Source organism: Lissotriton vulgaris, chromosome 2_1 (assembly GCF_964263255.1).
Source record: "Lissotriton vulgaris chromosome 2_1, aLisVul1.2, whole genome shotgun sequence".
In the NCBI taxonomy this organism is placed as follows: domain Eukaryota; kingdom Metazoa; phylum Chordata; class Amphibia; order Caudata; family Salamandridae; genus Lissotriton; species Lissotriton vulgaris.
The window spans coordinates 1,286,120,490-1,286,146,133 of NC_141687.1; the positions used below are offsets into that span (position 1 = coordinate 1,286,120,490).

Here is a 25,644-nt window from a genome sequence, read left to right on the forward strand (position 1 = left end):
GATTGTTTTAAGGCTGCTTTTCGTGGGAAGTATTGAGTTGGGGTTTGTATAATCAAAAGAAACAAGCTGTGGAAATAAAGGCATTGTATCAAGAGTTGATCACGGCCGAAGAGGCGCTTCTGGTAGGGATACAGGCAGGGATTAATACAGATGCAGAGATCAATGAAGTAGCGCGTCTGAAGGCAAGAATAAATCTGAGGTGGTCCCAGGAAGCAGCTAAAAATTTTTTCGCTAAAAGACAAAGCCATTATGAATATGGCGAGGCAAGTGGAAGATGTCTCGCCCAAAGATTAAGAGCAAAAGCGGCAGCCCAGTGGATCGACGAGATACTAGATTATAAAGGTGATCCCGTTAAGGACGAGCAGGGTATTCTGGAGGTATTCAGGCAGTTTTATGAGTTATTATATCAGGGGGATGTGTATAATGATGGTAATGCTGCATTTTTGATTAGCCAACATTGTCTGAAGGACCTTTCGGAAGATGATAGGGTAATGTTAGACGCGCCTATCACTCTGGAGGAATTAAAATCAGCGGTAAACGGACTGGCACTGGGCAAGGCTGCTGGCCCAGATAAATTACCCTTAGAAATATATAAAACGTTTTTTATGCTCCTAAAAAAGGATCTCTTGGCAACGATGCTTGCAGCACAGAAAGACTCTGCCCCCAAAACTTGGCAAGAAGCGACTATAGTGGTATTTCATAAAAAGGGCAAGCCACTTAATCTACCGGGATCATATCGAAGTATATCACTCCTAAATGTAGACGGTAAAATATACTCGAAGATTTTAGCGAATAGGCTTTCTGGGGTTATTTCGGGTCTTGTTTCAAAAACACAGCATGGGTTTATTCCTCAACGTAGTACTACTAATCATGTTAGAAGAGTGATAACATTACTCGATTATGCTAAGGTAACCAGGGAACCTTTCTGTTTAATTTTATTGGACGCCGAGAAGGCTTTCGACCGCGTGGCGTGGTCTTTTTTGTGGGATAACTTGAAGAGTCGAGGTTTCGGCCCTGAATTTATCAAATCAGTACAGGTTCTGTATCAGCATCCGGTAGCCCGGATCAGCACCATGGGCCTGGAATCGGCGGTAGTACAAATTGGTAGGGGGACTAGACAGGGGTGTCCCTGCTCCCCCTTACTATTTGCTTTATACATTGAGCCTTTTTTAAGAATGCTGGACTCTAATGTCAATATAACCCCACTAAAGGTTCATATATATCAGGTTAAGGTGTTAGCATATGCTGATGACGTGGCAGTGGCCACGTCTAAACCCATCATGGCAATGCAGGCTATAGAGCATTTGGCCGCAGAATTTGGTAAATCATCGGGATACAAATTAAATTCAGCAAAAACCCAGCTACTTAGTATAAATATACCAAGCTATACCGATTCTAGACTATGTCAGGAGGTGGTATATCTGGGAGTCACGTTGCGAGCTTGTACAACTTCTTTAGTTAAAGTTAATTGGGACCAGCTCTTACTCAGTGTTCGGAAAAAATTAGATCATGCAGAATGTTTATACCTTTCATTAGTGGGACGATGTAACCTATTAAAAATGCTGATTCTTCCTCAAATTTTATATTTTTTCAGATGTATAACCCTAGAAGTTCCCAAGACCAGTTTGGAATAACTGCAGACATTATGTATGCGCTTTATGTGGTCTGGAGTGAAAGCTAGAAGGGCTAGGCGTTTTATGATTCTGCCAAGAAATGTGGGGGGATGGTCGGTACCCGATTTCACACTTTATTATTATGCGTGTATGTTACAAGGAATGGGAATTTTATTAACCGGCGAAGATCCAGCAAGACCTGCAGATTGTCCATCGATCTATCAAATGCTGCTGGGGGTAAAAGTTAAAAACTGTTTATTTAAGTATCTAGAACAAAGTTACTACAAAGGCACCCGTTTTAAGACAATAACAGCTGCATATAAGGTCTGACATATAGTTAGGAGGCTATTGGGCTTTGGGAAAATAACGTGGTACACTCCATTCTCATCGTCGTTTTTTCTACCTTTAGACGCGTGGGATAGAATTGTTCTCAATTAGAGGGAGAAAGGCATTAGAGTGGTGGGTGACTTGTACGATGTTAGTTATTGTAAATCTTTTGAACAATTACGAGAACAATATTCTCTCCCTAGAGACCATTTTGCAAAATATCTACAGATTCGTAACTATTTAATGGGTATGGGAGGTAACTTTAAACCGAATTCTCTGATTGAAGACATTATGAAAGGGGTAAGGATTGGAGCTTTATATAAACATTTGTTAGACACTAAAGAAAATGATCTAGAGCAACAGAACAGTAAATGGTGTGCTAAACTAGGCAGAAAGGACATTCAAATAGAAATTTCATTAGATATGGCCAAAGATGTATTCTTGTCTGCAAAGTTGGTGGCGCAACATTTCAAATCAATATATAATCTATACTATACCCCATATAGGGTGTCCAAATGGCCGGGAGATGCAATAGGTAAATGTTTTTGGTGTGGGTTCACCTCAGCGGATGATGTTCACATTTTTTGTACATGTACTGTGTTAGCTCCCTTGTTGTCTCAGATAAAAAAATGTGTCTCGGCAATTGTGGGCAGTCAGATACAATTATCAGCAACTCAGATATTATTGGGTGTTGAAATGGGCACAGAGAGTACTAGCATCCCGAAGAAACATGTCAAACTTATCTTTTTAGTAACCGCAGTGTACAGGCTATGTATTGCATCTGCATGGTTGCAACAGGAACCGCCCGCTTTTGAAGCTTGTCGATCTCGGTTTTTTTCGATACATAATATGGAGCATAGTCTCTATGCCTTAAAGAGTTCCCGCAGAAAGAAGATCTCTCTGCCCACCTCTCTGTCTACACACCTCTCTCTCTCTATCTCTACCCACCTCTCTCTCTCTAACTCTAAGTGGCAGCCGGAGCCTGATAGCACTGCTTGTCCTTTAAAAAAAAAAGTATAGGCATAGCCAATAGGTCTCACCTTTGGGGCCCTTTAAGTGTTTAGCCATGTAACAGTTAATGTTGTTGCACCAAGGAAATTGTGCTGCATAACTAAATACTTATAAGGTCCCAAAAGCAAGACCTATTGGCTATGCCAATTCTGGTTTCATTTATCCCATGAGATGTACTGTGATGGTTACTAGCATTTCTGTCTGTCACATTATTGCATTCCCGAGGAATCTCCCAACGTAAAAGTTGCCCGTAGATAAGTCACGTGTCACTGTTCCGGAAGTGCTGTAAATACAGAATGCATTAGAAATATTTAATTGAACCTTTTCAGTAAAATACATATGCAGGAAGGTACGCTCTTACCGTGCCATCATCTTTCTTCACAGCCTTCGCCGTAGAGTAGGACAAGGGGTTGAGATTGGTTCCTGCTGGAGCGGTCACATCCATGGCCAGGGGCAGGACAAACCTTCGAGGAAAGCTTTTCCCCAGCATGTTATAAGTCTGAAAAACACATAAAGATTGAGAGACATGGTGTATCATCCTACTTCATGCCCATTCCTAAGTTCTAAATGCCACAGACAAGCTAAAACAAGCATTTTTAATGCAATAGGTCTCACATTTGGAAGAGTTTAAGCTATTGGCATCGGAAATGACAATGCCTTTTATTTCTGTGTTTTTCAAAGCAACTCATATGTAAAAGGCATTGTCATTTCTAATGCCAATAGCTCAAACTCTCGCAAATGCGAGACCACTTTAATGGTGCCTGCCCCCCTTTCTTTAGATTCTGCTCGCCATGTTCAGGTTACAGCGAGCAGGGTCTAAAGAAAGGGGCGCGGCCAACTTAAAGCGATTGCGCGTTATGGGGCACTTTCACCCAAAAAGAAATAGATTAACAAAGGTTCTGTAGTGCAGCCACTAAAGTGAAAGCGGGCCACGCTGTAAATTAAATAAATAAATAAGCGCAGCCGCTAAAGGGAAGTGAACAGCACTGTAAATTAAATAAATAAGTGCAGCCACTAAAGTGAAAGCGGACCGCTCCTTAAATTAAATAAATAAATACGCGTGGCCGTTATAGTTAAATTGGAACACGCTGTAAATTAAATGCATACATTACTAATAACAATATAAAGCGGGCAGGGTGCTGTGACGTCGTGGGTTGAAAATGAGAAGATCATTAAAGAAAATAGTGCTCACCGACTACATAAAGCAGACCGTGTACTAACACAGGTAAAAAGTTGAGTCCTTATGGAAGGTTACAAATGAAAACAAGGTGGTACCAAGGAGGGACTACTAAGCCTATTCACAAATGAAAAGTGACGATTTCGAACAGACAGTAACAGGAGCCAATTGAAAAGATGGGCGGAGCTTCTATTCTATACCTCAATACAGCATGCCTTGCAGAGCAGTGCAGCGTTGCCCTGGCTCGACCTAAATACACATCTGTGTATTAGAATGAGGCCTGGATAATTACTGGTGGTTGAAATTAAAAAAACCTTCAATCTTTCACTTTTTTTGCTCGTTGAAGTCACTTTAACTAAGAGAGCTGGCCCGAGGTGTTGGTACTGACCTTGCTGCACCCTTGAAATAAAGAGGCAGATTTATAAGCCCCTTGCGCCACTTTTGTGTCGCCTTTCCCATGTTAGAAATGATGCAAAAGAGGTGCAAGGGGCTTGTAAATCTGCCCCAAAGTACGCAAGGGAAGTATTGCATTATCAAGGGCACCAGAGACATATGTGGGGCAGATTGCACCTGTCCAGACCTGCAGCTAACTGTGAACGCATTGTTTGAATTTTCGCGGGCTTCCCGCAGGATGCAATCATTGGTTGCCTGGGGACCTGAGGGATCACCTGGTGGTCGTCGGGAGCAGGTCAGGTTAAAACAACAAGTTGCATACTTTTGTTAGTGGTCTTTCCTGTAGAGACTCTATCTAGCTGCAGATTCCTCACCTTTTGAATATTCTTCAGGCATCAGACTGGATTCTGAAGAATATGACTCGTTATTTTGCATGCAATTAGTTTGCATGCCATTACTACGTGGTATTTCTTAGCAATAACCGTTACAACGCAAGTTTTTAGTTTGCATACCATTACATTGAAAGTCTTAATGTATGCGAACTAAAAACATGCCTAGTAAAAAAAATACAACACTACATACAAATACACTACCCTACACATCCATAAGTTAAAAACACTACCAAGACCCTCAAAAAGTATACTACCCTACACTACTAAAACACCACTACACTACCCTAAACCCCAAATCACTACCCCCTGCACAACACTACCCCTAGCCCCAGTCCTGTCCCTACTCCCAAACACTACCCAGCACGACCCCCAACACTACCCTAAACCCTAAAACACTACCCTACACTACACAAACTCCACAACACTACCCTAAACCCTAAACCACTACCCCCAACACGTCCCTGACCCTAGCTCCAGTCCTGTTCCTACTCCCAAACACTACCCTGCACGACCCCCGACACTACCCTCAACCCTAAAACATTACCCTACACTAACACCACAACACAACCCTAAACCCTAAAACACTACCCCCAGCACGACCCTGCACCTAGCCCGTCCTGTCCCTACTCACAAACACTACCCAGCACGACCCCCGACACTACCCTAAACCCAAAACACTACCTTACACTACACAAACTCCACAACACCACCCTAAACCCTAAAACACTACCCCCAGCACGACCCTGCCCCTAGCCCCAGTCATGTCCCTACTCCCAAACACTACTCTGCACACCCCAACACTACCCTAAACCCTAAAACACTACCCTACACTACACCAACACCAGAACACTACCCTAAACCCTAAAACACTACCCACAGCACAACACTGCCCCTAGCCCCAGTCCTGTCCCTACTCCCAAACACTACCCTGCACGACACCCCGAAACTACCCTAAATCCTAAAACAGTACCCTACACTACACTAACATCAGAACACTACCCTGAACCCTAAAACACTACCCCAGCACGACCCTGCCCCTACCCCAGTCCTGTCCCTACTCCCAAGCACTACCCTGCACAGACCACGACACTACTCTACACTACACAAACACAAGTACACAACCCTGCACGACCCTGCACAGCCCCTACAAGACCCTACACAGCCCCTCCTACCTCTCTCTCCTCGTGGTTCTTCTCTTCACCTCCACGCTTGATTTCAATCTTCTCCCCCTTCCTGCTTCCTCCATCGTGGGCAGGCAGAATAAGGAGTCCCGAGGGAAGGCGCGGAGATGGGCATGACCAACACCAGCCGGAAAAGCAGCAGCAGACCCTCTTCCTGAAAGTGGACGCCCCCTCACCGACTACGCATGCGTTGTAACAACACATGCGATTAAACAACTTGCGTACTAAAGGCTACGCGTTGTTACATCGTATGCGTTGTAACGCTTGAATAGAATTGGTACAAGGACTAATGTCCGCGTACTAATGGGTGCTAACTGATTCTGAAACTTTTCAGCATACCTCTGTGTGCCGGTAGTCGGGCCGTGCGACTCCACACTAACTTTGTTAAAGCCCTTACAAGACATCTGGAGTATAATACAGGCGCCTCTCTCGTTTGCTTAGGTCACTTGCTTTCCACAATGTCCACGGCCCTAGATGCAGAGCCCTACAAGCAAACTGGTGTGACCAATGTGCAGATATCGAGTGTAGACCTGTGATCTTTTTTTAATTTTTTTATTTCTTTCTTGACCATTTTAACAAACAGTATACATGCTACATCAATTATGCATTGCATCATCACATAAATCCACTGGTTCACAATGAGATAACTACTATGAGCTGTTTGTCAATTTCTGCTTACTATCCTGAGTGGCATCAGTCTTAAATCATATATACTGTGTTTAAGGAACTGGAGAACTCTTTAAAAAAAACTCCCTAACTTAACCGGTGTCGCCAGGTAATATCCTAACCCCAACTCAATCATACCTTATTCTGTAATTGTTACCTCAATGTTTCAGGTTATGGTCACCCATTTCATTGTGGGTTTCTCCCTCCCCTGGTGTAGTAGGAGCCTGTGACAGTCCCTCTCCTAGGTCTTCTATCTCTTGTATCATTGCCCCCCACACCAACAGCACCTTTTGGAGCTTATCATCTTAGACCTGGGATCTTATTAATGGATAGAGTCCAACCACAGAACGTGGAGAATCAATTAGGAATCTCTGGCTAGATAGTTTCTACCAGAAAACACGTTTCCGAAGGTAAGTAGCTTCTTCTTCTAATAGAGACTTCTAGCCACAGATTCCTCACCTTCTAAATAGATACTAAAGCTATACCTATTTGTAGGTGAGTCTGTGGATGAACTCAAACCAGAAAGTCCTACATGACACAGTGGGCAAAATGGCCCTCTTGACAAACTTGACTGTCCAGGCAATATTGATTTGTGAACTTATGCAGCGACACCCATGTAGCCAGCAGGCGAATGTCCAGGGCAGGGACTAAGTGTGCCAACGGGGTGGTTGTAGCTTTTGCTCTGGTAGAATGCACATGCAGTCCTACTGGATTCTGGTTTTTAACCAATGTGTAGCAGATTTAAATTTAGAGCACAATCTAGCTGGAGATGGTTGACTTCTGCACAACTTTTCCTTTTTTCACTCCACAGAACCCCACAAAGAACTGATCGCCCACCAGATGTACTTTGGTACAATATATGTAAAGGCTCAGCACTCTCTTGGGGTCCAAGTGATGGAGTCTCACCTCCTCCTTAGAAGGGTGAGGCGGAGCACAGAGCGCCAAGAGGGTGATGTTCTGACCAACGTGGGATGGAGTCACAAGTTCAAGCAGGAAGGATGCCTGTGTCTGCAAAACCAACTTGTCAGGGAAGTGAGTGGTATACTGTGGCTTGACATTGAGGGCTGATCTGGCAATCACAAAAAGCTGAAAGAGCTGACAGGTAGCCTTTAACTGTGCACAGAGCCAAGCCTTGCTGGGCAAGGGACAAAATAAATAACAAAATGTCAGATAACTTTTCCTGACGGAGTCTATCTGCTGTGTACTGCACCAAGCCAAACTATGTCCCAATGACAGGTATATACAGATTTTGTCCAGGGATGCCTGGTTGCCAAGATGACATCAATATCCTCCGGAGAAAGGTCAAAGGTGTTTAGCTGCTGTTGGTCAAACTCCAAGCATGAAGGCCCAGATGCAGAACGCTGCCCCCTTGCTGCAACAGCAGATCATCCTGGATGGACAGCCTGATGGGAGGACAGATGCTCAAGCCCAGGAGTTCTGATACCATACTCTCTCTGCTCAACCCGGAGGCACTAGGATGACTTGGACCCGGTCGGTCTTGATCTTCGTGAGAACTTGGGAAAGGAGTGGTATCAACAGAAAGACATGAGTCCTGAGGCAGAAGTCATCTCTAAGCGAGAGACACCTTGGAAACTCCAATGTGCAGAAGTGCTCACATTGTGCATTTTCAGCAGTGGCAAACAGATCGAGCCAAGGTTCTCCACAGTCATGGAAGAGAACTTGTATCATCTTGTGTGACTGACAGCTGATCTTGCCTGCCCTGGCATTCAACTATCCTATCAGGGAAAATTACTTGGTAGTTCAGCCATTTCCATAAGCGCATTTCCTCTCACAGGGTATGTGACCCACCCATCCTGTTTGCTGCAGTACCACAAGGCAGTGGTGTTATCCCTGAGCACCTGTGCCAGCCTTCCCTTGATGGATCGATGGAAGGCGTTCAACGCCAGGAGGATGGCCCTCAGCTCCAGGAGTTTGATATGGAGCTAGGATTCTGCTGGAGCTCAGAGGCCTCTGATCTCCACCTTCTCAGATGGCCCCCAACCCAAAAGTGATGCATCAGTCACCACTGTCAGCTCTGAGCTCTGAATGGGGAAAGGATAGGAGTTTGCCACTGATCCAATTGCAGTCCAGTAATGACCACTGTTGATCCTTTACATTCTCCTCCGAAGTCTGAACAGGGTCGGAAAGGTACCTTGGGAGTTGGGGCCAATGAGAGTTCAGATCCCATTGCAGGGCCTGCATATGCCACCCTGAGTGCTTGACCAGCTGGAAGCAATCAGTTCCAACAGACTTAGAGTCGACCTCACTGAAATTCAAAAGATAATTAACATAGCCAAAATGTCCTGGACTATCTCTCCCGATGAAAGGCACAAAACTGAATGGCTCAGACTAAAGGGAGCATCTGAGAAGGAGTCAGGTGTGACTTTGGCCGCTGATAATGAACCCCAAAGATGACAGGAGGTCCTCCGTAATCTGGCAAAGGCTGACGGCTGCCTGGGGCAAGGCCATTTTCAATTGCCATTAATTGAGATAGGAGAAATGTGGCACCCTGACCTCTGAAGGCGTGCTGCCACCACTGCCATCACACCCGAGGGGCACTGGTGAGACCAAAGGAAAGCACAGCAAACTGAAAGTGCTTCAGTCCCACCACGAATTACAGATAGTGCCATGGGCAGGAAAGATATATGGAAATAGGCATCCTGCAGGTCCAGCACCACAATCCAGTTTCCCAAGTCGAGGGCAGACAAGACCTGGAATTTTTCTATATGGAGGAAGGCGTTGAGAGGGCACAGGGCTTAAGATAATATAAAGGCCACTGTCCTTCTTGGGTAAAAGAAAATAGCAGGGATTACAACCATGTCCTACCTTTGGCATGGGCACCCTCACAATAGCTCCTTTGGCCAAAAAGGCTTGTACTTCCTGCCTCAAAATGGAAATAGAGTCCTTAAGATAGCCCAGGGTGGACAGTGGAAGGTGTGGCGGTGTTAGAATGAAAGGCAGGGCATACCCTAGCTGGACAATTTGCAGGACTCCCTCGTCTGATGTTATGTGCTCCAATTAGGGCATTCTAAAGGAGTTAACAGGTAGGGCTGTGGAGGAGGGTGGTGTCCTGGGCGGCCTGTTGACCTTGACAGTGGGTGTGGTGGGCACCATTGCCTCAACTGTGAAACAGCAGGGTGCCTTGGGGAGGCTATATAGGGTGGTGGCATGGGGTACCTCTGCTGAAGCCACAAAAGCCGGGGAAGACTAGCCCCAGGAGCATGCTGTGGTCCTGATCTCATTGAACCGCTCAAGAGCACAATCTGCCTTGTCCCCAAACAGGTGAGTCTCGCCAAATGGCAAGTCTATGAGGAACGACTGAACATCACCCCAAAAAAACAGTGGACTGAGGAGGAGCTACGCTGGCAAACAAGATGGCAGCTTAGGCTCCCAGCTCCGCCGACCTCCGTATCCTGCCACAAGATCGTGTACATTATCCTGTTTTTACGCCATGCCTCTGTGTGGGTGAACTGTTCTGCACTCCAAAAGTGAAACCCTGAAACTTTTATCGGCTTGTTTGACGGAGTTGCATCGAGTTGAAGTTTGTGGCCTAGTCCAGCAGGGAAGCCGGGGCCTCGAGTATCTACAACATCATCGGCCGAGTGATCCAGGCAGGGTCCGGTCAATCGAAGTGGAGGCTTCTTTTATGCCCGAATTTGGCGGCGATCGTTTTCATTGCTCAGCATCGAGGGTGGAGTGACTTGGCTTGCTATTGACTGTGGGTGGAGGTCCCCGTCCCGCGGGTTCGGGGTCCCGGCCTGCGGCGTTGACGAGCGGTCCGCGGCCGCAGATAAAGATTAGTCACCCTCCGCAGCTGCCCATTTGTGATCCTGTTTGTTCCACCGGAGATAAGAGATTCACCGGGGGAGGTGATTATGATTGGTACCGGGTGAGAGATTATGGATCGAACGGAGCATGAGCCATCGCTGAGGACAATATTGGCAGATATCGGGGCGTTTCATTCTCACATGGATGCCTTGGTGCACAAACTGGATATAAGCCTATCTGAGATGTTGTTTGTGGAACCGGACCCTGCCCCACTGTTGAAGCTGCAATCTGCAGCGATTCCAACCACGGCCATTTTGATTCTGGGCGAGGACCCCGTGTGGGAACAAGTGTCGAAACCCTCGGATGGTGCTCTGGAGGACTTTATTCCTGAGGTCGTGAGCGTATCGTTAAGCCTTCCATCACTACTGACTTTGGATGTTTCGAAAGACGTTCCCCTCCTGGAGACTTTTGTGGGTGACTCTTCTTCCATCTAGTGGTCGTCTTCTCCCTCCTTGATGATTATACTATTCCGGGAAAAGATACATTGGGACTACCCATCTAGGAGGGAGCGTTTTTGTGCGGCTGAAGTTCTCGTGGACTCACTGACTACGAGTAGTACAAGACTGCTTTTTTACGAATTCCTTCTCCTCTATGAGTCCTTTGTGTACATATTGGTCTTGCTGGGAGGGGTTCGCGTGATGGTTCGGAGGGGTCAAGGTTGAGATTAATGTGACTGGGCGCGCCTGAGATACGAGGCGCCGCAGCAGCGTTTGTCTTTTGATTTTAAAATCACGTTCATGTTATTGTGCACTGTATTTTAAAACCACGTTATTGAGACTGCTAAAACTCGTTTACCTCTGTGCAAAGCTTGTTCGTCCTCCATCTGGTCACCGCCTCGTTCCACCACGGCTTGTGCCGCTTGAGTGGAGGGCGTTCCTGACCTCGGGACCGGCCCCCAAGGGCGTCATTCTTCCGCCATAGGCGGGACCGGTGCCTATTTAGGTTGCATCACGAGCACATGCGTAGCGGGCGCGCCTGAGATACGAGGCGCCGGAGCAGCTTTTGTCTTTTGATTTTAAAATCACGTTCATGTTATTGTGCACTGTATTTTAAAACCACGTTATTGAGTCTGCTAAAACTCGTTTACCTCTGTGCAAAGCTTGTTCGTCCTCCATCTGGTCACCGCCTCGTTCCACCACGGCTTGTGCCGCTTGAGTGGAGGGCGTTCCTGACCTCAGGACCGGCCCCCAAGGGCGTCATTCTTCCGCCATAGGCGGGACCGGTGCCTATTTAGGTTGCATTACGAGCACACGCGCAGCGGACGCGCGCGGCGGGCTGCCGGCGGGTCGCCAAAGGCGAGCCCGTCTGCGCCCGTCCGCGCTAGTCCGTCGCCAGTTGCCCAGACCCCTGGCCGTCTGGCTAGCTCATGGCCCCCTACGCCCGTGAGGAGCTGATCACTATCGGAAGACAGGCAGGATGTACACCTCATTTGTGGTACCCTGGCTCTCTTTGCGCTCAATGTGACCAGTGTGGCTTTAAGGCCACAGAGACCAGCCAACTATCAGCGTCAGCAACCTTAGCAGCTAAGTCCTCTACAAAGTTAAGCTTAGTGAGTCTTAACTGTAGGTCATTAGTGAAACACAATGAGGACATCCATGAGTTCCTCGTAGACCACTCCCCTGACCTCCTATTCTTTACTGAAACATGGTTAACCGATGACACCATGGCCATTTCCACCTTGGCGCTTCCCCCGGGTTACCTCATATGCTTCCAGAATAGACCAAAAGGTAGAGGTGGTGGTATAGCAGTGATCTTTAAAGATAAATACTCCTGTACCCTCAACCCTACAATTATAACAAACTGCGAAAGTGCGGTATTTAAGGCACGGGTTTCTGACACTTTCACCTTTACGGGGCTCCTGATTTATCGCCCCCCCGGTTTAGCCAGTGCTTTTCAAGAATCGCTGGTGGCAACTATCACTGCGCTGGCCTTACAGCCAGCAAATTTCAGTGTATTGGGGGACCTCAACCTCCATCTTGGTTGTCGGGACTCACCCACCATACTGAAGTTTCTGGGTGATATGGAGGCCTGCCAGCTTAACCAGTTGGTTGAAGGGCCTTCGCATCAGGCAGGCCACTTATTAGATCCGGTGTTTACGAACATCCAGGAAGCCTCTGTCTCCATTCCCGGTCCCCTTAGCTGGACAGATCACTTTCCGGTTTTTATTTCAATTCAGATTCCAGCTAGATGTAGGGAAAAGCCACCACCTTCGTTGCGGAGGGGCCCCTGGAACAAGCTTGATAATGTAGCGTTCGAAGCTAGACTCCATTCCTCCTGCCCTACTTGGCCGAGCAATCTGGACGAGGCCGATACAGCCTATAGGGAGTGGATAAAAGAATCACTCGACCATTTCATTCCGATGAAATGCTCTAGGCCCAAGCGGGGCCAAACTCACCCGTGGTACTCTGAGGCCCTTACAATACAGAAAAAACAATGCAAGCAGCTGGAGCGTCTCTGGAGGAGATCGTATGACCATCTGGCCAAAACCAACTTTAGAGTAGCTACTAAAGCCTACCATAAACTTATAAAACTGTCAAAAGCCAAATACTACACTGATCTGATCAACTCCAGCACTAACCGCTCCAAAACTATTTTTGCCTTAGTAAAGGATCTGACCAAGATACCGGAAGGCCCAGGTAATTTAATTGTGTCCGATGTCCAATGTGAAGAGCTGGCCTGTTTCTTTGTAGACAAAGTCAAAGGGATTTATAACTCTCTAACCTCAGATGGACCCATTGTAAATTTCAACCCTACGGGGCCCATCGACTTGCCATTTTCACAACAATATTTACCACCTATTGAGCAAAATGAGATGGACTCCTTGATTAAAAGAGTTAAATCAGGTTCCCCGGAAGATCCTGTTAAGCCAGAATTATTCAGACTATTCCAGGACTCCATCTTGCGGGAAGGGCGGATGTTAATTAACAACTCACTACAGTCGGCTACCATTCCCTCATCCTGGAAACATGCTAAAGTTGTTCCCCTTTTAAAAAAGCCATCACTAGACCCCACCAGATCAGACAGCTTTAGACCCATCTCCCTGCTTCCCTATCTTACCAAGGTGATGGAGGCCCATGTAAATTCCATTCTGACTACCTATCTGGAGTCGAATGGAATACTGGACGAATCTCAGAACGGCTTCCGTGCTAAACATAGCACGGAATCTGCTTTGCTAGCCGTTACGGAACATCTGAGGGAGGGGTTGGACCAGGGTGAGACATCTGCCCTGGTTCTGCTGGACTTGAGTGCGGCCTTTGACACGGTCTCCCACAGGATCCTGCTTGCGAGACTGTGGGACATCGGAGTAAGGGAGAGAGCCTTGGAATGGTTTGCGTCGTTTTTATCTGACCGATCCTTCCAAGTGCACGCCCCGCCGTACTCATCCAGCATACACCCCCTGGACTGTGGAGTCCCGCAGGGCTCTGCGCTCAGCCCCACATTGTTCAATGTGTATGTCCGCCCCCTGGCCATGTTGGCCAGGGACCGCAACATCAAATTACTGTCATATGCGGACGATACACAACTCATTTTCTCCTTTTCTAAGAACAGAGGGGCTGACCAAATTAAGTTCCAGGAAGATATCCTGGCTATATCGAATTGGCTGTCACAGAACTATCTCCAGTTAAACTCTTCTAAGACGGAGATACTCCTTGTAGGTAAGGACACCCAGAAATGGGATGCACATTGGTGGCCTCCCACTCTGGGACCTTCTCCTGCCCCCAAAGAGGTTGTCAAAAACCTGGGTGTGATGTTGGACAATTCACTCTCCATGGAAATTCATGCTAAGAGAGTGGCAGGCACCTGCTATGGTCGCCTGCGCTCCCTTAAACCTATCCTCGGATTCTTTGAGCCCTGCATCCGCCAGATTATAAATCAGGCCTTAGTCTTATCCCATCTAGACTACTGCAATGCTCTTATGTTAGGTTCTAACTTGACGGTGATAAACAGACTACAGAGAGCCCAGAATGCCGCGGCTCGCATTTTATTTGCACTGCCAAAAAAATTCCACACCTCTCCTATTCTCCATCGGTTACACTGGTTACCGGTTAAACAACGCATCCAGTTTAAAAGCTTATGTCTAATTCATAAAATTTTGTATAACACCGCCCCTCAAACCTTGCATGGACTTTGTTCCTTCTATGTCCCCTCGCGTGCCCTTCGTTCAGCCGATCTGTCACTGGCACGCACGACTAAGATCCGAAGGTGCCGAGCTGGTGGTCGTTCTTTTAGGCATTTGGCGCCGAAGCTGTGAAATTCGATCTCTCTTGGGGCTCGGGCCACTTCTAACCACCTGCTGTTCCGTAAACAGATTAAAACTTGGCTGTTCTCTTCCATTTAACTTCACCTTTTCTGTTGTGTCGCACTGTTCTTAGGTATGTCCGCAGCGCTGGGACGCCCCATTGCTGGGGTAGCCATGCGCTATATAAGCAGACTTAACATAACATAACCGGGGCGGTTGGAGTGGCTTACATGGGTGTTCGACCTGCAACTGCTGGACTTACGTGAAGCAGGGCGGTGTATTACGGTGCCCCCTAATTTTCTTCTATTACGGTTTTTGACACATGTATTTTTACGATAGGGGGTGCCTGTTTCTGGCGGGGGGAGTAAGGGGGCTGGGAGCCCATACGGATATGCCCTCCTCCATTCTTTCTCTTTTTCCATCTTTGGAACTTAGGGCGACAGGCACGCTGCTAGTTGGGGTTAGGCGACAGCCATATGCAGGGGTGCAGGGTGGGGGGATGGGCTTATTATTTTCTTTGTTTGTTTCCCTCTCTTGGTTTCTCTTTTCTTAATCTTTCTTGGTCTTTTCTTCTCGTTATTGTCAGTAACATATCTTGTTATCTTCTAATTTCCAATGTCCGGTGGTCACGCTTCTTCTATTATCCTGATTAGGTGTGTGGGCGGGATTGGATGGATTGTGCTTCAACTGTGTTCCGATTGTTTTGTTGCAATGGCTATTTTGTATCTACCAACGCAGGCGCGTCAGGGATTCTTCTGCTGCACGAAGTATATCCTGTTAAAATATCTGTCCAATCTGTTAGTTGTTTATGAATGTATGACGCCGGATGTGTCCATTTCCTTTCTTATTTGAAATAAATAAAAAGATATATAAAAAAACAATAAAACGGTGGACTGCAGAAAAACATGCCTCTGGATGGCGACACTGGGGCCAATGGCACATTGCAAAGGAATCAGTGGTGTCTGAACCACAACGAATTGTAAATTTGGCTGAGTCATGACCGTCCTGTATGGTCTGGGCACAGACAGGTTAGAGATATTCAGGGACCCCTGCGAGGACTAGAACCACCAAATCCCAAAGGATGAGGAAATAGCACCCTAGTAGGCAACTGGCATTCACAGATTGAAGTGTCATGCTGGTGGATGAGTAGACTTGTTTCTCAAACGTTTCCACCTTTTTTGACTCCAGATCAGAGAGACTAGTCGAAAATGTGTTAGGGTTCGTTCTATTTGCAGATGCCTGCACCACTAAGCGTTCAGGGGAGGGGTGATGAGGTAAAATCACAGCATGGGCCGGGCCTGGCAGTGGAGTCATACAATCTGGTTATTGACCGGGGATGGACGGGGGGCAGAGCAAGGTTTGGCCCATGCCCCCAATAAAGTATCAGCAAGAGCCTCATTAAAAGGCAAAAAAGTACAGAGGATGTTTGCTCCGGCTGTAGGACTTCTGTGAGAACAATGGTCTTGACCTCAAGGTGGGTAGCTGGAGGCAGAGTTGAGACTGGAGTCAGAGGCGACCCTGTAGGGGGCTCAGAGGATCTAGCTGGTGCCGAGGGTGAACCCGCCATCAGTAATCCAGGTGGAAAAATACTCAGCTCTGTGTGGCCCACGGGCCACACAGAGTAAGTAAGCAAATATCGTATGAATCTGAGCTTAGTCTTGCAGAACTCTTTGCTCTGTTTCAGAGTATAGGACAGATCCCGGGGACCTGGGGTAGTGGCAGAACAAGTTAGAGGATCGGCTCCGAAGTCGAACAACTTTGAGAGCGAGATGTGTGTGCCTTCACAGGGGAGTGTGAGTGGAGTTATGGGCCCAATTGGATTTCTTGTGTTTTTACTTTGACTTATTAGAAGACATAGATTGAGACGAACACCAACTCCTGGAACGATTCCTGCGACTTCTGGATCTCAAACAGGATTATGACCGTACTTTCGACTTGGACCGGTCTCGCCACAGAGTCTTCCAGTACTTGGCGATATAAAATTTCACCTCGAGGTCTCAGGCGGCCGTCGACTTTATCAACACAGAGTCTTTGTAGGCCCTAGAGTCATGAATCAACCCAGGCACAACAGGCAAATCCGATGAAGATCTATCACAGACATTTGTTTACAACAGTCCTTAAAGGACTTAAAACCTGTTGTTTTGGTAAGTGACTTTACCCTTGCACACTGTAGAACAACTTTTTGATAGATCTAAGGTCTCAAAGATATCAGAGCTGGCTCTGGATCCACATCTGGTGGCACGGAAAGAAAGGAGCTGATTTCAGTGTCCTGGAAATGTGCCCATATAGGCCCCACACTTCATTTCCGTAGCAGAATCGTGTCAGTGTGGAGTCCCACCGGCGTGCAGAGGCATTGTTGCAAAGTTTCTGGATCCAGTCTGACACCTGAGAATTTTCAAAAGGTGAGGAATCTGCAACTAAAAATCTCTATCAGAAAAGGGCACTGTTACCATATCAGCCACCTTGCCACCTGGTTGCCCCTAATGATCACCGATGAGCGCTGTTTCAGATTCTAGTCAAGGGTTTCTTTTCCTAGAGGGCCTTGTTGCTTTGTCCGCCTCCTGCTCTGACCTGGTATCATTCTTGCCTTCTGGATTGTCCTTCCATCAACTCGCAGGATGACTGCCCCACCCGGGGCTCCAGTGGCAGTAGTCGTAGCCACCATAATTTCTGAGTCAAGCCTAGGCAGCTCACATGCGCTGTCTTCGAGGCATGCTGTATTCAATCTATACGATACAAAAGGGGATGATGGACATAGCATTTGAGCAAATCAAACACTCGCCCCAGTCAACTGATCTGGGTTTAATCCATCACCATTCTTCAGCTCGCTCAGCCACCCCAGTTCCGACATGGCCATATGCAAATCAGTCTGACCCTGTGCCTCATGGGAACAGTCCAGCCCGAACTGCCAAGCCATGTCTTCCCTGGACCGGAAACAAGCATCCTGCGACCGGTTTCGGATTCATAATCCTCATCAGCCAGGTTATCTTGAATCCAGGGGCCAAGTGAGCAAGGGACTCACGCCTTAGCATACCCTGCCAACTTAGGGCGAACAAAGCGATACAAAAGGGGATGATGGACGGAGCGTTTGAGCAAATCAAACACTCACCCCCAGTCAACTGATTTGGGTTTAATCCATCACCATTCTTTAGCTCACTCAGCCACCCCAGTTCAAGACATGGCCATATGCAAATCAGTCTGACCCGGTGATGGATTAAACCCAGATCAGTTGACTGGGGGTGAGTGTATGATTTGCTCAAACGCTCCGTCCATCATCCCCTTTTGTATCTCTTTGCTCGCCCTAAGTTGGCAGGGTATGCTCAGACGTGAGTCCCTTGCTCACTTGGCTACTGGATTCAAGATAGCCTGGCTGAAGAGGATTATGAATCCGAAACGGGTCCCAGGATGCTTGTTTCCGGTCCAGGGAAGACATGGCTTGGCAGTTCGGGCTGGACTGTTCCCATGAGGCACAGGGTCAGACTGATTTGCATATGGCCATGTCTGAACTGGGGTGGCTGAGTGAGCTAAAGAATGGTGATGGATTAAACCCAGATCAGTTGACTGGGGGTGAGTGTTTGATTTGCTCAAACGCTCCGTCCATCATCCACTTTTGTATCGCTGTATTCAATCTATAGGCGTATGGGCTTTCAACATGCCCAGGGCACTTGGTTGGCTGTTTGCTCTGCCTTTTGAAATTCATTTGCTTTGGTTGGTGAATAGTGTACATTTGTCCTGCCTTTTGGCTGTTTTGTTCCCGCCCTGGAGACTGCCCCTGCTACATGGATCCTTTTACAATCGGCAATATGTTACGTTTTAGTGCACTACTTTTTCTTTCCGGTCTCTCCTCACCACTCGCATAATTCATATTTGAACTTATAGGTTTATCCAAATTAGCGCGCAAGGCTCACTTTATCCCTTAATCAGCGTGGTCCAGAGTATGAAAAGCTGATTGCTAAGCAATCTAGCCGTGTACATATCCCAGACATCAAATTCCAGTCTCACTGGACCCCAGTCTCTGTAGTCACAGGTCATTGATGGCCATACTCTAAGGTTCAAAAATACCAAAACTCCACTCTCGTACTCTTCAGACATCATTGACTGCCACCGGACCAAGCGCTGTTTACTAAAAACTGTGTCACTCCGCCTTTGAGACACCATGTGATCTGTGTGTGGCAACATTTCTTATATGCTTAACAATGATAAAAGAGACAAGAAGGCTGCCATTAAGCTTCCGCTGTACTCTTGTTTTTTTTTTTACAGTCAAGGGCAAGGCCCCTTCTCCCAGCTGCCTTCTGATTGCCCAGTCCCACCTGCGACTTGCTTTGTTCTTGGTGCCATGTTACTGGTGCCACTGCACAGGATCACATATGAGGCGACTGGGGCCCAGGAGCAGCACCAGGCGCCTGAGTAACACGGGCTTGGCTGACCTTTGCACCCCACACAGAACAGTACTGAAGCCACATTGAGTTATGCAGGAAGAGAACTTCCCTATCTGCACTCTTCCAACCCCTGTTTTTTTAGATCGCATCTTTCATGTGATCCGGCAGCAAAGTTTAAAAGCATAGTACTATCATGGCGACACTCCCCACCCCCAAGCACCTAGCATGCATGCAAATAAATAGACACCACACAAATTTGTCATTGGGAAAAAACTGCTGCAGGTTTATTACATACAATGTTATGTAATATGGTGGGTTATCTTACAGGCGATCCAAGGGCAGGCAGCATTCTCACCACCTGCCCGCCTGATGAGCCAAGCAGCACTGGGGCAAACCCCATCAGTGCTGCCCCTTCTGGTGATCCTCTTCCGAGATCACCTGACACTTAATACTCGTGCCCCTTTCAGGGCGGAGAGTAGCAAGGCAAGCCCCCGGTTGTTCAGGCCCACAACCGCCCGAAGGATAACGGGGCGCCGACACGGTTTCCAGGAACCTCCCATGAGGCTCCTGGGCTCAGGCACCCTTATGTGCCGTGCAAAGGTACCCTTCTGTACCCATTTGCTTCCAGATCGCCCTGTAACTCCGCCTGCAACGAAAAAAGTACAAGATTACAACATTCTCACCATGCTTCCTACTACCGACCACGCCGGGTAAGCGGTAGGGTGGGAGATGGCGTGTCCCGGGAGCAGGCGGCCGCACGTGTCCGGTGTGACGACAAAGAGGTTGTCAGCGTGGTGAGGGGGACATATATACCCCTCGCCCCGCCTCCCGCACCGGACATGACGTGGCACTGCCCGCGCACAGGAGGGGACTCCCTGAGAGTCCCTGCCCCTTTGGGAGGAAAGAGGGGTGTGGGCTGCCTGATGGCACTACAGGGCCGCCCTCTTGAGTGGCCTCCTGCGGTGGCCTCGGGCAGCCGCATAGTACCATCATGGCGACACTCCCCACCCCCAAGCACCTAGCATGCATGCAAATAAATACACACCACACAAATTTGTTATTGGGGAAAAAACTGCTGCAGGTTTATTACATACAACGTTATGTAATATGGTGGGTTATCTTACAGGCGATCCAAGGGCAGGCAGCATTCTCACCACCTGCCCGCCTGATGAGCCAAGCAGCACTGGGGCGAACCCCATCAGTGCTGCCCCTTCTGGTGATCCTCCTCCGAGATCACCTGACACTTAATACTCGTGCCCCTTTCAGGGCGGAGAGTAGCAAGGCAAGCCCCCGGTTGTTCAGGCCCACAACCGCCCGAAGGATAACGGGGCGACGACACGGTTTCCAGGAACCTCCCATGAGGCTCCTGGGCTCTGGCTCTGGCACCCCTATGTGCGGTGCAGAGGTACCCTCTGTACCCATTTGCTTCCAGATCGCCCTGTAACTCCGCCACAGCTCTGGTGGCGGCCACCGTCGTCGACAGGGCCCCCCACCAAAACAGCTCCGTACTCTCATGCAACTTCTCATATACAGGCCGCCTGCCAAACTTGAGCCGGAGACCCAACCTATATCCCAGTGACCCGAGACGCAAACCGCCAGAGTCTCTTGACGGAGGCCTCTCTGGCCAGTGAACTTGTGCCAAGGCTGGTTCTCCCGTGGGAAAGTTCCATTGCTTTACATGACTCTGCCCCGAGCCACTCAGGCAGGGCGGAATAGGCACTATGGTTCACGTGGCCCCCTGATTTTGCTGGTCGCACCAGGCTGCCCCGTGTGTCTTGCACACCTGTGCCCCACGTCTAGAGGGGCGGCAGCCCACTTGTTAGCTGACCGCACCCACAACCGCCTGCCCACTTAGGCTGATAGGTTGAAACGAAATATACTTTCGCATATTCACAGTTATTCTGCTTCTTAAATCCTACCGCACCTGGTTGTCCATAGCTATTATTATGTGACCAAGAGCAAGGGATCGCCAATTCTGCTCCTACACGGTGGATCCCCCCGGGCCTACCGGCTCCAGAATGTCTGAACTATGCTGTGCCCCTGCGGGTCACATGGGGCCTACCTTTGAGGACTAAGTCCTGCTTAACCCTACCCTAGTATATTCACGAATAAGGGGTCGGGGGGCATCACATGCCACACTGACCAGCCCCGGGGGTGGAAATGACCTACCCTGCTGAATTTGACTTCCTGTAGCACATTGGACAAGCCACTTGCTTGATTACATAGTCTATCATGCTTGCCACCTTGCTTACCCATTTCTTGGGACGTCAGCACAGGGTGACCGTGGACAGTCCGCTTGGCATGCCCCCGTAAGCCACCGTGGTCATGAGGACCCGAAGAGCACCCAATCCCACCCGGGCGTACCTCAAACTTAAGGATGGCTTCCACAGCTGTGATGCCATAGAGCTACATCTTACCTATTGTAAGCGATAGGTACCTAACTTATCTTAATTGAAAAGATATAAACCGCAAGGTTAAAGGCACCCATGCGTTGATCTGATTACTGGTTCTCGCCCATGGCACCTTACTGGCTGGTGATGCGAAACTTCCTACCCGGTCTTGGCGTTGCCGACACCCCACCTGAGTCTCCTGAATCACCCTCAAACCTCCTTGCAAAGGTCGGCTGCAAAGGGGGGCATTCACTTCTGCTTCCCTCCTCCTGCCCAGAATGGGTCTTGCCCAACAGTTGAAGGCGTGATTGCTTCCATGGTGTAGCCAATGCAGCCGGCATATACTATATAAGGGATCCTGCCCTATTGACCCGTGGCTGCTACCTGGCCTTCCGTACGCCCAGGGATAAATATGGCGTGCTTCAATGCCAAATTGATGGGACTGTGCAGGAACTGACCAGCGTCTACCTCTGCCCAAGGGACCCAACATGCAGGTGGACCTGACTAACCTTGTGTTCTGGTGCCAGATTTGGGAAAGTGTTACCCATGATCTGTCAACTACTATGCTGTTGGGATGCTAATTGGACTGCCGCGACTCTGCGGCCACAACAGCCTGCTCAAAGTACGCAAAAACGAAGAGAAGTCTGGCGCACATTCAACCTCCCGCAAACCCCCCGGGGCCATGCCGCCATTCTTTGGCCTGTAACTGTCAGTGATATTGGAAAATCCTATCCCTACAGTAAATGTGATAGATTTTAGGACCTGTCCCTTCAACTCTAGGCCAGGCACCCCTGGTGCGGGCTGGGTGTCCCCAACTTTACTACTTTGCACCAAGGAGCAGCCAAGTTAATAGGAACGAAGGGGGGGAACAGTATGACCACTACCTGCGGGTGAATATGTCCTAACGAAAGCGACCGACCACCTGCTCCTGGCTGCAATGGGATGCCCACCCAGTCTACCTGGTATCTGATTCTATAAGGAGCCCGCAGGAGTTCCCCATGGAGGCCCCCGTAGCCAATTGAACAATGCGGTCTCAGTATTTTGCAATGCCTCTCTTTGCGCTGAACTTTCCTGAGAAAGTGAAAATGATACTTTCCCACCAAGGGGCTGATAACCGGTGGCAAAGGCAGACTGTTAATTGAGGCTCCTGACATTACCTCAGGATATAAACTACAAGACTACAATACACCTGCAACACGCCATTACCATTGACTTACCCATGCTTGTTGAATTGAATTGAATTGAATTGAATAAAAACTTATATTGCGTGACTTTGCCAAAAGGCATCAAGGCGCCTATAAAGAGATCATAAAAGGCAGTCCAATAACTAAGGGTAAGCTTTGGCAAAAAGCCAAGTCTTTAGGGCCTTTCTGAAAGACTGCATCGATGGCAAAGTCCTAATGTCACAAGGTACAGAATTCCACAATCTCGGGGCAAGGCTAGAAAAGGCTCTGCCTCCCCACTTGGCTCTTCGCACTCGGGGAACCAGAAGAAGAAACTTCTTTGAGGAACGAAGGTTCCTGGAAGGAGCATAGGGAATCAACAGATCTTTTATTCCTCCTGTCTCTTTTCTGGTCAGGGCCCCATATACAAAACAGAGGACCTTGAAGGAGATCCTGGCTTTAATTGGAAGCCAGTGCAAGGATTTCCTGGCAGAAGTAGCTGACGACCTCCTAGGCAAGTCTAAAACAAACTTAGCCGCAGCATTCTGCACAATCTGCAGTCGCTGTAGCAAGCACTTGTTTATTCCCGCATATATGGCATTGCAATAATCAAGCCGAGAGGCTATCAATGCAACCGCAATTTGCTTACGAGCTTGTGTGGACAAATTGTGCTTTATCTTCCGCAAGATCTTAAGGGTGCCCCAACAAGTGGAGATTGTCCTATTGACTTGATGACCCAACGCAAGGGCCGGATCGATCATGACCCCCAAGTTTCGTGCTAGTAGGGTGGGTACAGGGCAAGTCCCCAGGGATGTAGGCCACCATTCCGTCGACCGGATGTCATCCTTCCCGCCGAACACGAGGATCTCCGTCTTCTCGCCGTTTAGCCTCAATGAATTGTCAATCATCCATTGAGCAACTGCCTCCATACAGTGTCTGAAATTGGAGGCAGAAGAGCTGACAGACTGGGCGAGAGACAGCAAGATCTGGGTGTCATCGGCGTAGGAGACTACCTCCATCCCAAATGATCTAATAAGCCTGGCCAGAGGGGTCACAAAGATGTTGAAAAAGGTCGGGCTTAATGCCGACCCCTGTGGGACCCCGTACTTAACCTGCAGGAATGGAGATAGGAACTCCCCCAGCTTCACTCTGAGGTTCCGTGACGATTTGAACCCGTGTTTTCAACATTGTCGTAAATACATAATTTTGGTATCAGTGAACCTCAAATGATCCATTTAGCATATCCTGGTGTTTTCGTTATGCTACGAGCAAGAGCACTCCTGTTACGAGCACATTTCTGATCTACCCATGGCATCCATCTTAGATCACGGAAGCCATTTTTTGTTTCTTGCCCTCACGTAGACAATGGACACGCAGTGACCTCTTTTCACCTAAGGACACGTAAGCTTTAGCCGGAGATTCACCTTACTAGTGACACGTGCACCTTAGGACAGAACACGCCATGGCCGCATGACTCGACAGAAGCTGCCTCCCCAGCCTGAGGCCAGTCCTGCTATACTGGTTCTTGTGTTCGTAAGCCTGATCATGATTAGGCGGCCGAAGCTGGTAGCCTTGCCCATTTACGACCCACAAACATCTCTTATCCTGCTTTTCTATCTTCTGCACCTGGCTCTGCTCCTTTCCTTCTGGGCCTTTATTAGGGGGAGGTAACGAAATTTACGACGAGGCGGTCCGGGTCTTGAATGAAAAGTTGACATGGGATTATGATGGAAAAGTGGGAACCCCTCGTTCGTAATGTTTTGACATCAGATATTGTCGACGATTCCTGTGCAACGCCAAATATTTATTGTTTAGGACACAAAGGTTTGGGAATGTACTAGCATGTAGAGAATTTGCCTCAAGCCCAATTTTTAGTATATAAGGCGCAACCCTTTTTGTACAAATCGAACAGGCTCCTAGAATCTGCCCGTGTGTAGTTTCTGTGACTTCTGTGTCCCTGCAGTAATAAACCTTTGGTCTTTGACGCCACCATCGAGAAGCCCGTGTTTCTGTTTATTTGTGCACCGAGACAGGTAGAACTCCGGGGTCTTCGGGTGTTATCCCTGACACCTCTGGACGGAACCAAAAAGTCCAGAACTCCAATTGGCGCTGCAGCAGCTCAGAGAGGTCGTGGTGGTTTTGTGCAAAATTCTAGAGGTCGAGGACGAGGTGCTATGCCTCCACAAACGAATGATCGTCCTTCTAATCATTTTGATCAGCGAAATGGACAGTCTGCCCAACAAAATAGATCACAACAGTATCATGTTGAGGACTATTGTGTAAATGATGAGGGATTTCAGCAAAGTGAGTACTAGGACAGCCATGGACAAAGAGAGGGAGTAGTATCAGTTCCAGTGGATCAGAGTGGGCCTTATGTCGCAGTAGCAACATCAGGTGTAGTCGAACCGTTTCTGTTGGATACTGGTGCAGCAAAAAGTTCTATCATTCATGCGAAACTCCCTGGCGCACCTTTGTCCGGCTTAACAAATGTTTCAGTAGGTTTTTCAGGCGCCCCTGTTTACAACCCCGTATCTGGTCCTTTGCCTATCTCTGTTGGACCGTGTCAATTAAAAGCACCCTTAATATTGACAACCGGTTGTAATGAAAATCTGCTTGGTTTAGACTTGTTAAAACGACTATATGCGACATTGTACTGTTCTCCGGAAGGAGTACAGCTTACATTGGGTAAAAGAATCACCTCTCCGATGTATTTGTCAATGGATGCACTCCCGCCAGAGCTGCGTTCACTCCCTGATACTCTTTGGGCGACTGGTCCTAATGATGTAGGCCATTTGGAAATTCCACCATATGTAGTCACTTTGAAAGCAAATGTCAAATTTCCACTAATTCCTCAATACAAAATCTCTAGTGAGGGTGAACGTGC

At 48.1% G+C, this 25,644-nt stretch overlaps 1 protein-coding gene across 1 annotated transcript in view; it reads right to left on the reverse strand.

Annotated features, from left to right (window-relative positions):
• Positions 1-25,644, reverse strand: part of LOC147732516 (carotenoid-cleaving dioxygenase, mitochondrial-like) — a 711,267-nt gene that overhangs the window by 53,874 nt on the left and 631,749 nt on the right. Inside the window, exon 8 of the mRNA XM_086958817.1 lies at positions 3,313-3,450. Within this exon, the coding sequence (XP_086814943.1) occupies positions 3,313-3,450 (138 nt within the window). The remainder of the gene's footprint in view (positions 1-3,312; positions 3,451-25,644) is intronic.